General features: G+C 43.1%; 2 protein-coding genes across 3 annotated transcripts; both read left to right on the top strand.

The window, feature by feature from the left end:
• The first annotated feature begins 1,244 nt into the window (after window positions 1-1,244).
• On the top strand, window positions 1,245-3,413 carry LOC129766862 (uncharacterized protein K02A2.6-like). The gene has a single exon (XM_055767464.1). The coding sequence runs from the start codon at window positions 1,245-1,247 to the stop codon at window positions 3,411-3,413; it is 2,169 nt and encodes a 722-aa protein (XP_055623439.1).
• A 5,400-nt stretch (window positions 3,414-8,813) lies between these two features.
• On the top strand, window positions 8,814-9,574 carry LOC129771526 (protein PDF). 2 transcript variants are annotated; one of them, XM_055775271.1, is made up of 2 exons: window positions 8,814-9,026; window positions 9,146-9,574. In XM_055775271.1, the coding sequence occupies exons 1-2, from the start codon at window positions 8,922-8,924 to the stop codon at window positions 9,356-9,358; spliced, it is 318 nt and encodes a 105-aa protein (XP_055631246.1). In that variant the 5' UTR covers window positions 8,814-8,921; the 3' UTR covers window positions 9,359-9,574. The 2 variants fall into 2 exon arrangements, with proteins under 2 accessions (XP_055631246.1, XP_055631245.1); XM_055775270.1 differs by having other exon boundaries at window positions 9,143-9,574.
• Window positions 9,575-11,031: the final 1,457 nt, after the last annotated feature.

Below are 11,031 nucleotides of genomic sequence, written 5' to 3'. Positions count from 1 at the left end.
GGATCCTGAACAATCAACACACGCTCATAACGCAGTTGTCGCAGCAGATATCAGCCACCCAGACTGCCATCACGAAGTTGTCCTGCAATGAAACAGTACTGGATTCCCTCTCAAGCAACATAGCGGAATTCGTATACGAGAAAGAGAGCCGGCACACATTCGACGCGTGGTTTTCCCGCTACACCGATCTCTTTGAGAAGGACTCCACCAAATTGGATGACGCTGCTAAGGTTCGACTCCTCCTACGGAAAATGAGCCCACCGGACCACGAGCGCTACCACAGCTTTATCTTACCAAAGCTCGCTCGTGAGTACACCTTCGCCGAAACGGTAGAAAAAATTGAAATCACTGTTCGGTGCGTCCACTTCAATCTTTCGTCGACGGTACAACTGCCTCCAGACAACCAAGGAGGACAGTGAGGATTATCTCGCCTACTCGTGCCGGGTGAATAAGTCCTGTGTTGACTTCAAACTGTCAGAACTTACTGAAGAACAATTCAAGTGTCTGACGTTTGTGTGTGGCCTCAAGTCCAAGCAAGACGCCGAGATCAGAATGCGGCTAATCAACAAGCTCAATGAAGCTGCGGATCTTACTCTTCAACAAGTAGTTGAGCAATGCAACAACCTCGTCAACCTCAAGATGGACACTGTTATGGTAGAAAACCCATCGGGAGTGAATTTCGTTGCTCACAACCAGAAGAACAGGCGTCGATCAACCAGCAGCACTCCCTCGCACGATCAGCCCAGAACACCCTGTTGGTCCTGCGGAGGGATGCACTTCAGAAAAGATTGCCGTTTTCGCGATCACAAATGTCGCGACTGCGGTAAGCAAGGTCACCGAGAAGGGTACTGCGCATGTTTTTCATCGAAGTCGGCAGCGAGCGGTTCGAGAAAGCAGCTACCGAAGAAAATCAAGATGAAGAAGAAGCGTGAGCAGTCAACAAAGACGGTGACAGTTCGGAACATTCGTCAGGGTCGAAAATTCATCGAAGTCCAACTCAACGGTGTCCCTCTCCGACTGCAGTTGGACACTGGGTCGGACATATCCATCATCTCGCATCAGTCGTGGGTCAAACTTGGTCGTCCGAAAGTACTGCCAGCAAGTTGTCGAGCAAAAACAGCGTCTGGGGAGCCGCTGAAACTTATTTCAGAGCTGCAGTGTAGCATCACCCTCAACAACATCACCAGAGACGTAAGTGTTACGTATCAGCTCCTAACGTTCATCTCGACATTTTAGGCATCGATATGATGGACCAGTTCGGTCTGTGGAACCAACCGATCACGGCGTTCTGCAACCAAGTTACTAGTCAGCAGACCCAAGACGTTTCCGAACTTCGGGCCCGGTTTCCCGACGTTTTTACCACGAAAATGGGCATGTACAACAAGACGCCGGTAAAGCTGGTGCTGAAGGATGATCCCAAGCCGGTGTTTCGACCAAAACGGCCGGTGGCTTACAGCATGGAGAGCGTCGTGGAAGAGGAACTTCACCGGTTGGAAAGCCTTGACATCATCAAAAAGGTTGATTTTTCCGACTGGGCAGCACCAATAGTCGTTGTGCGGAAGCCTAACGGGACAGTCCGCATATGTGCGGATTATTCGACGGGGTTAAACGCAGCACTAGAGCCGAACTGCTATCCGCTCCCTCTACCCGAAGACATCTTCACAAAGATGGCCAACTGCCGGTACTTCAGCCACATTGATCTGTCAGACGCCTACCTCCAGGTCCAGGTCGATGAGGCAAGCCAACCACTTCTTACAATCAACACGCATAAAGGCCTCTACCAGTTCACCAGACTGTCACCCGGCGTCAAATCAGCTCCGGGAGCGTTCCAGCAAATAATGGATACCATGCTTGCTGGTCTGGAATGCATCTCTGGTTATCTGGATGACATCCTGGTAGGGGGCCGAACGTTGGAGGAATATCGTCGGAACCTGTATCGGGTCCTCACTCGCCTGCAGGAATTTGGGTTCACCGTACGCATTGAAAAATGCAGTTTCAACATGCGCCAAGTGAAATATCTGGGTCAAATTCTCGATGGAGATGGCTTTCGACCAGACCCGGAGAAGGTAGCAGCAATTGCCAACATGCCACCCCCGCACGACGTTTCTACACTTCGCTCGTACCTAGGTGCCATTAATTATTACGGCAAATATGTAAAGGAAATGCGCACTCTTCGGCAGCCGCTAGACCAGCTGCTGAAAGCGGACACCAAGTTCGAGTGGTCGTCCGCCTGCCAAAAGTCATTCGATCGCTTCCGGGAGGTTCTTCAATCACCGTTGCTTCTGACGCACTACAACCCTAACATGGTAATCGTCGTGTCGGCGGATGCATCAACGGTCGGGCTGGGAGCCCGCATCGCCCACAGATTCCCCGATGGGTCCATCAAAGCCATTTATCACGTGTCCCGTAGCCTAACCCCAGCCGAAAGCAACTACAGTCAAGTCGAAAAGGAGGGCTTGGCACTGGTGTTCGCAGTGACGCGGTTTCATAGAATGCTGTTCGGTCGTCGATTCACTTTGGAGACCGATCATAAACCGCTCCTGCAGATATTTGGCTCAAAGATAGGTATTCCCACCTACACCGCTAACAGGCTCCAGCGGTGGGCCTTAACCTTTCTCCTTTACGATTTCGAAATCCGCTACATCTCTACGGATAGCTTCGGTCACGCGGACATACTCTCCAGACTCATCAACCGTCACGTGCGACCAGAAGAGGAATACGTGATTGCCAATCTCCAACTGGAACACAGCATTCGCACCGTCATCAACGAGTCGCTGCAGGTTTTCCCGCTCTCGTTCAAGGCCATCCAGAGCGAAACCAAAAGCGACGCGAATTTGCAGCAAATCATTCGTTTCGTCAACGAAGGCTGGCCGTCGAAGAAGACCAGCATTACCGATCCCGGAATCCAACAATTTTATCAACGTCGGGAGTGTCTCTCCGTCGTAGCTGGATGCCTACTCTATGGTGAAAGGTTGGTCATCCCGCCAACGTTCAAAAAGCGCGTTCTCCAACAGCTGCATAAAGGACACCCCGGAGTTGAACGAATGCGTTCCGTCGCTCGTCAATATGTTTACTGGCCAAACATCGACGACGAGGTAGCGAAGCTTGTCGCTTCGTGCAACGAGTGTGCCAGCGTAGCCAAGACAGACCGGAAGACTACCATGGAATCCTGGCCCGCACCGGAGAAACCGTGGCAACGGTTACATCTGGATTACGCCGGTCCGCTGGATAGGAACTATTTTCTCATTCTGGTGGATTCGTTCATCAAATGGCTAGAAGTCGTACGAACCAAGGAGATCACCACCACAGCAACCTTGCGAATCCTTCGTGGCATCTTCGCAAGATACGGTCAGCCGGAAACATTGGTCACAGATAATGGGACACAACTCACCAGCGACCGGTTCGAATCATAGCGAATCATAGACAGCGCCATTCCATCCACAGTCAAATGGACTAGCGGAGAGGTTTGTCGACACGTTTAAACGGTCGCTCAAGAAAATCACCGCAGGGGGGGAAACCCTCGACGAAGCCATCGATACCTTCCTTCTGTGCTACAGAACAACACCCTGTCGCAGCGCACCTGGTGGGAAATCTCCCGCTAACCTGATGTATGGACGCCCGATCCGTACGTCTCTGGAATTACTTCGCCCGCCTAAGCCGCTCTACAAGTTACCTAGTACTAAACAGGAAAAGCAATTCAACCGGAAGCACGGCGCGAAAGCTCGAAGTTACGATTCACAAGATCTCGTCTGGGCTAAGGTCTACTCAGCCAACAAGTGGACCTGGCAGCCTGGCATGGTGATCGAGCGCATCGGTCGGGTTATGTATAACATCTGACTGCCTGTGAAGCAAAATCTCATTCGATCCCACTGCAACCAACTGCGGACTCGTCACGAATCTGAAATAAACGCAGAAGCTGAGACGACACCGGAAACTGCCCAAGTACCGTTGTCTATTCTCCTGGACAGTTGGGGTTTACGTCCTACTCCTGAGCCGGAAGCTGAGGAACTCGACTTGCCAGCCGAACTCCAAGAAGATCTGCAGCCACAGATTAGTCGTCGACATCAACGAGCCTCCCTTAGCACGCAACAGCAACAACCGATTCTTACTCGTCAGTCTTCGAGATCTCGAAGGCAGCCTGCGAGGTACAATCCGTATCAACTTTATTGAAAGGGGAGGTGTTGGGAGGACATCCCACCAACCGTCAATTGGCGTTACCAAATTTGCCAGCGGGGCTCTCCAGCTGACAGCCGTCAGCTTGACAGATGCCGCCGCGGCTCTCAGTTTACATTGTCGTCGACAACGACAGCCATCATTGGAACACAAGTTAAAATTTGCGATCAGCAGCTCGCGCACATTAGTTTTATTGTTCGTAGTTATCGTCTAATAAATATATGTATTTTTACCACTAATCGCGAGTTGCTCATTCATAACCCACATATCGCAACAAATGTGATTCGAAGTTTGTGTTTTTTCCCCTCACCCTCCACTTCATGCTTCCCGTCATGTTCGTCGACGATTTTGTGTGCAAGCGCCAAGTCACTGACCCTTACGAACGCACAGCCTTCACCTCTGTGACATTGAAGTTGTTTGATGTCTTCTCTTTTTAAACCGAGAACCGATGTACAAAAACCAAAAAGTTTCTCAACTGACGGCTTCACAACGAGTTGAGAGTAATCGATTTTAAATGTGTTTCCTCGCCTCATCGCGGAACACTTATCGCGCGACGCGGCACAGTAAAATAAAGAAACTTTCAACGGTGGATGCTTTACTTTGTGATAAGCGCAATCGATAAAATACGTCTGCACGTCTCAAAAGCTGAGCGAGTTATTAACGATTACTGAGCCAACGTCGTACGTCAACCTTGCGGTTATATCTCAGGTATAACCCTGGGTCATGCGAACTTAATCGAATGTATTTTTCAAGTGCATTTTGCTTGAAAAAAAAATTCTTGCATCTATTTTCCTCATGCTGTCTTTTTTTCCCATGCTCTCAAACGTTTCTCCAATAAAAGGAGTAAACGTTTTCGTGACTCGGGCTTTGTTTATTTACCTTTTTTGACCGAACTAGATTTGAAATAAATGTTGTAATTCGGGTAATCACATTTTAGGTAGTTTTAATGATAGAAAAAAGTTCAAATAATATTATTCTAGTTTTCAGAATCATAAAAACCTAACATTTGGATAGAAATAAAATTGAATTACAATTCAATTTAGAAAGGTTTAGAAGTCAATAATACTTTTATCTACCAAAATGTCATTTGTGCTTCTATGCTTTTAACGCTAGCATTAATTGATAAAAAAATTTAGTTCATTTATTTTATTTAATTCGATTATTTTTGCTTTTAAGGCAGTATTCTAGCATAGAAACTTTGCATCATATTTCTGTAAGCATTCAAGAATGTACCCTAGAAAGGACTTATCGAAAATCCCATTATTTAGCGAGATAGAGCTATTTAAGTGATGCGGTATCTAACCCGGTACGGCCATTAAAATGAACTTCAAACGCGTTTTTCTCGAAACTAGTTTTTTCGAATTGGCGTTCACGATATCTCAAGTTCTACTGAACCGATTCATGTAGAATTTATATGAATACAATCTGTACGCATCACTTTATCGCATGAACCTCTGAAAAAATATTTTTTTTATAAATTGTACTATTTTTAACAAATCGGGAAACGTAAGAAAAAACGTTTCATTCTATCAAAAAATAAGTTTTTGACTTGTCCGAGGTTCATGTGATAGCGGCATCTTTACTGATTTCGATTTTTTTTGTTTCAGATAACCAGAAGGGCTGGAATCGTGTACTACATGGTACAAATTATTTTTGAAACCCCTCTCTTCATCAGTTCGTAACATTTCTAGCAATCCTAGTAGGCGTATCTAAAATCTTATAAGTATTGAGAACGATTAAGGCAGACCCGAGACTATCGGATTACGACAAGTTTGGAAACAAAAAAAAAGTCGCACGGGGCCAAATCTGGAGAATACGGTAGATGGGGCAGCAGTTCGTAGTGCAATTCGACCAATTTGGCCGTAGCGACGGCGGAGGCACTTTTTTCTTTGCCAAATGGGGTCGTTTTTTCTGCAATTCAGCGTCGAATCGGCCCAATAATTTGACATAGCAGAGCTCTGTGACCGTTTTGCCCTTTTCCAGGTAGTCAATGTAGATCACACCTTGTGAATCCCAGAAAACGGTGGCCAGCACCTTTCTGGCGGATAGGACAGTCCTCGCCTTCTTCGGAGCACATTCGCCTATCCCTGTGTCTCTGGTGTGTACCAGTGCCAGTACCAGCAGAAACTGCTTCGGATTGCGCTTAAACAGCGTCAAACACTGCTCTGAAGTGGTCTCACGGTTGCGCTTGTTGTCCGGTGTGAGCAAACGCGGCACCCATCGCGCCGATATCTTTCTCATGCCCAAAATTTCATGCAGGATACGACCCACGCGGTCTTTTGAGATATCTACCGTTTCAGCTATCTCGCACACCTTCAATCGGCGGTCTGCCAATGCGAGATCGTGGATTTTCGTCACGTTATCCTCCGTGATAGCCACCGGGGCACCGTGGCTCATCAAAAACCGACGACCGCGTTGAAACTCATTAAACCAATTTTTGACGGTCGCCATCGAAGGAGAAGAGTCATCGTATACAGCATCCAAGCGCTCTTTGATTTCGCTGCGCGATTTTCCTTCCAAAAACATGAATCGAATCAACGACCGACATTGCTCTTTTTTCCATTTTTATAAAATCCGCGGACACACCCGCTTCCACACACGGTCAAAACAAAACTACGAGAATGTACTACACGATAGTAACCTCTCTTGCGATACTGACATCATCGGGCGAGTACTTATCGGACCGCCCTCGTATGTGTGAAGTTTCATGAAATTTCGTTTATTGTTCACAAACTACAGTTGTTTAATTGTCATTTCCTGAGCATTCGTATAGAAAACGGAAAAAGAAGAATGCCGTATTTTGATCAAACATTGTTTTTTTATGTGAAAAACTAATGCACAATCAATGCAATGGTTCACGAAATGTTATTCCATTCTGCCAAAACCAGCGGTGCGTTGATGATTCAACAGTCGGTTTGGCGTTGTTGAAGCGTAATTGAGTGCACTCCTTTCGACGTTTTGTGACAATAGATGAAACGTGGATCCATTACCACACTCCAAGCATATTTCAAAGACTTAGACGTTTCGTACTTTTTCGAAAGGGAATCGAAATGTTGGACACTCGTGTGTTGTCCTCGAAGGAAACAATATTAAGGAATAAATACAGCTTTGTCCAAAAAACGATTGTTTTCATTTAAAATCCCGGGACTTGTGTGACGCACCGGTCACCGAGAATCCGATGGGATCACAATATCCGAAATGATTGAAGAATTCATAAAATAATGCTAGAGGACTGCAGATTACAAGCGAAGGAAATAACTGGATAGCTACTGGGATATTAACTGATCATGCATACAACATTTAGTATGAACAGATGCTAGTAAAGGCTTTATGCCAGGTGGATGTCGCATTTATCAACGGTCAATAAAAAAAAAGGCTGTACATCTATTGGTCATTGCGAACATCATATTTACCAGATTTTACTATGAAATCATATTAAGTGACTATCATATGTTTGCTAATCTTAATAAAAGGCTCGAAGATTAAAATTTTATAAGCAATAACGAAGTCGTCAATGCTGTAAAGGAAATTTCTTCCGGACTTGACGAATCAAACTATACAAATGTATCACTGCATTTATGAACCGTTAAGAAAATGACTCGCTCTCGATAAAGATTATGTTGAGAATTAAAAGGAAAAATAAGTTTTACATGTCCAAACACTATTCAATATAATGTTCCAATATTGAAACACGATCCCAATATTATTGTCCCGTGGTGGGGAATGCAGTGTTACCATCGACGGAGCGAAAAAAAAATTTCATAAGCTATTCGATTTTTTTTACGTGAACGTATAATCTGAAAGCCCCTGTACTATGAATTATACGTTTCCAAACGAATTACAAAAAGAGAGATAAGTCGTTTTTATATCGATAGAATAGTTAGAAGAAATAAAAGAAATATATTTTTACCAATTCAGATTATAAACGAATTTTCGCGTGATTGACCCAATATACTGTATATTTTTAAAGTTTTGTTGATGCTGTATCTGACCATGCTTGTTTGTTGTTTCATTGTTCGAAAATAACTATCAATATCGTTGACCGCTGCGAAGTTTATGAATATTTCTACTTTGGATCACTAATATAATGAAGCTCACATTCTTGCGTCATTTTACGACCGTAGCTTTCCCGTTTTCCGTATCCATGCAAAATACAATCGCACCAAAATGAACTCTTTCATTCAATGAAGTTTCTAAAAAAAGAAACCGCGATATAACCAGTGTGTGACATATCAACTCACTATCAACATCCAACTGTCTTCTGCAGATCTGTCCCTTTGTTTCCTATTATAGCAAATTTTCTAAATATTACTTCATTGATACTTTCAATACATACCACGTTCGTCAATGGTCTCACGCGTTTTACCGTGTCCGCTTCGTATCCTTACTTTCGCGTGGGAAAGGAAACTAATTTACGTCGCTGCATTTGTACCTGTATTTGACAACACATGGTTTGCGCTACAAGGGATATTGGAAGGAGTATTTGCAATACGCACATAAACGGTCGTAAACTTCAACTACCACGTGGGGGGTTGCTCTCCTTTCCAAGCAATGTCTTCCAGAGCTCGCGCTTGAAATTGTCATCGAGGAATAATATATTTCCCCGGACAGCCTTCAATATAAATTGAAGATTCAGTTCAACGGACGATCAGTAGAATATTCCTCTCCAAACTATATAGACGTCTTCAGAAGGATTAAGTTAAACTGTACCAACATTTTCGACGTGGAAAGGATTATCTCCGTGTATAATGGTTAACGTTAGTGCAATTTGTTTCGTGCTATTCTGCATATCTCTTAAAATTTGTGTCGCAATGCCTTATTACGAAGAAGATAGATTCAGTCTCGATAAAGATGTGAGTGTCCATATAAATTTGGAAAAACCAGTATTGTACGAAAAATACAAATTGCAATGCAAGGATGAGTTCTAGGTGTCAAATCTCGTAAAATAATGCGAAATTTACCTTTTCAGCAGTACATGCGACAACTAGTAGAACGACTCGCTGATCAACAGTCACCGATGGCATCGAGCGACATCTACAGCATACCTTGTCGACCGTGCTTCTATCCAAACTATCCCATACCAAGCGAAATCAGCATTTCGCACAACCCCTACGCTAAAAGAAACTCGGAACTGATCAATTCGCTTCTAAGCCTGCCAAAAAGCATGAATGACGCGGGAAAGTAAATGATAGGCTTCATTAGAACTACTAATGCCAAACAAAAAACATAGCATGTTCAAGCTATAATGTAACAACGAATGCCACTGAAAATTTTTTGTTCATTGTTCTGCTATGTATAACAATTTCACGGAAAAAAATTTAGCAACAAATTCATATCGATGTTACTAAAGTAATCAACATCTCTAAGCAAGAATAAAATCTGAACTCTGTTTGATAAACTATGGATTTGGTGTTTTCTTACATGTATTGAAAGTATTCAACTAAAAAGTTTCGAACATGACTAAGAAATTCTTTTTCAGAAGTTTTATAAATAAAAATTACATTTTGATGCATAAATTGACGAAAGGATTGTGGGCTCCGGTATAATAGTGACCTAAAATAGAAATATTCGTTACATTCGATAGTAATAGTTTTTTTGCTGTCGGGTTTTCTGCTATAAGCATCCACTGAAACCTCATCATTACAATAATTCTTATTCAATTTTTATCACCACTAGCAAAAAAAACGGGTTACCGTTTGGCTCAAATTCCGAACAGTCTCAAATTCCGAACACTTCATTTTTAAATGTAATATTACTGAACTTTAATGGTATAAATAATTGAATAATAAAAACTCTGACATTATTTGTGGTTGTGGTATGGTACATTATTTTGGTATAGGCTTAATTTTAACATCATTTACAGGTATCGATACTGCCTATAACTTATAATACTAAGCCTTGCAAAAAAAGCGACTGTCAAATCCAGCGATAAAATGTTTGCGTTAGCAAATCCGGAATTTGAATCATGTTTCGAAGCTCAAAATCAAAATTTTCGGAAGTATAGTATTTTCCCAAAGAAGATTGCCAATTGACTTTAATTTGATACATCGATCATCTGAATCGGTCTAGCACAGCGATACCGAACCAGCGGACCGCGGGCCGAATGTGGCCCGGTGGGCTCTTCTATTGGCCCATCTGGGGTGTATGATGTTTGGAAGTCATACACAAAAATCTATAAATATTGGTGAAAGTTCGCGTCCCTCACTCAGTTAAAGCATTCATTCATTGCCTTTGTCAGTGCTACCAAATGTTTGTACTAAAAAGTTTCATTCTTGAATTTTTATAATGTTTGTTTTTCGCCGGTTATAATTTCGTAGTACATTTATTTTCGTTTTGCGGCCCGCTACACCATGCCTAACATGTGTTTGTGGCCCTCTGATTAAAAGGTTGAACACCACTGGTCTAGCTCAAAAGTTATGATTTCTTTTTTAAAAATTGCATATATGTATGATATGTAATGGCTCTATTGTATCCAAAAACCACATTAATTTCGTGAAAAGTACCATTTTGGGTAGTGAGACGCTGCTTAATGGCCAACAAAGCTTAAGTGTTCGGAATTTGAGACAGAACGGTACTTTATTACATAGAATGCTTATCTGGTACGGGAAATATTTTTTATTTCGAAAGTCTGTTTATTCTATCTGGAAATACATTATCATTTTTGCAACACCTCAACAGAACTCGAAGATCAATGTCGTCAGCGCAAATATCCATTTTTCCCAGATACCGTCATCTTGAAAATTGATAAACAAACTCGAAGTTTTTTTTTTACAATTACTATAAAAGCTTATCGGCGACGCGGAGAACAAACAGACAAACAGAGAGATGTCGATACGCACCCTCTAATGCAACCCTACG

The sequence above is a fragment of the Toxorhynchites rutilus genome, chromosome 2 (genome assembly GCF_029784135.1).
Source record: "Toxorhynchites rutilus septentrionalis strain SRP chromosome 2, ASM2978413v1, whole genome shotgun sequence".
NCBI lineage: Eukaryota > Metazoa > Arthropoda > Insecta > Diptera > Culicidae > Toxorhynchites > Toxorhynchites rutilus.
Note: the sequence above shows the minus strand (reverse complement) of the source record. Positions and strands in the feature narration are given on the sequence as shown.

Coding starts and splice junctions, on each gene's coding strand:
- LOC129766862 (XM_055767464.1), top strand. CDS start 1,245: ATGATGGACCAGTTCGGTCTGTGGAACCAACCGATCACGGCGTTCTGC.
- LOC129771526 (XM_055775270.1), top strand. CDS start 8,922: ATGGTTAACGTTAGTGCAATTTGTTTCGTGCTATTCTGCATATCTCTT. Junction 9,027..9,142: donor GATTCAGTCTCGATAAAGAT/GTGAGTGTCCAT, acceptor TTACCTTTTCAG/CAGTACATGCGACAACTAGT.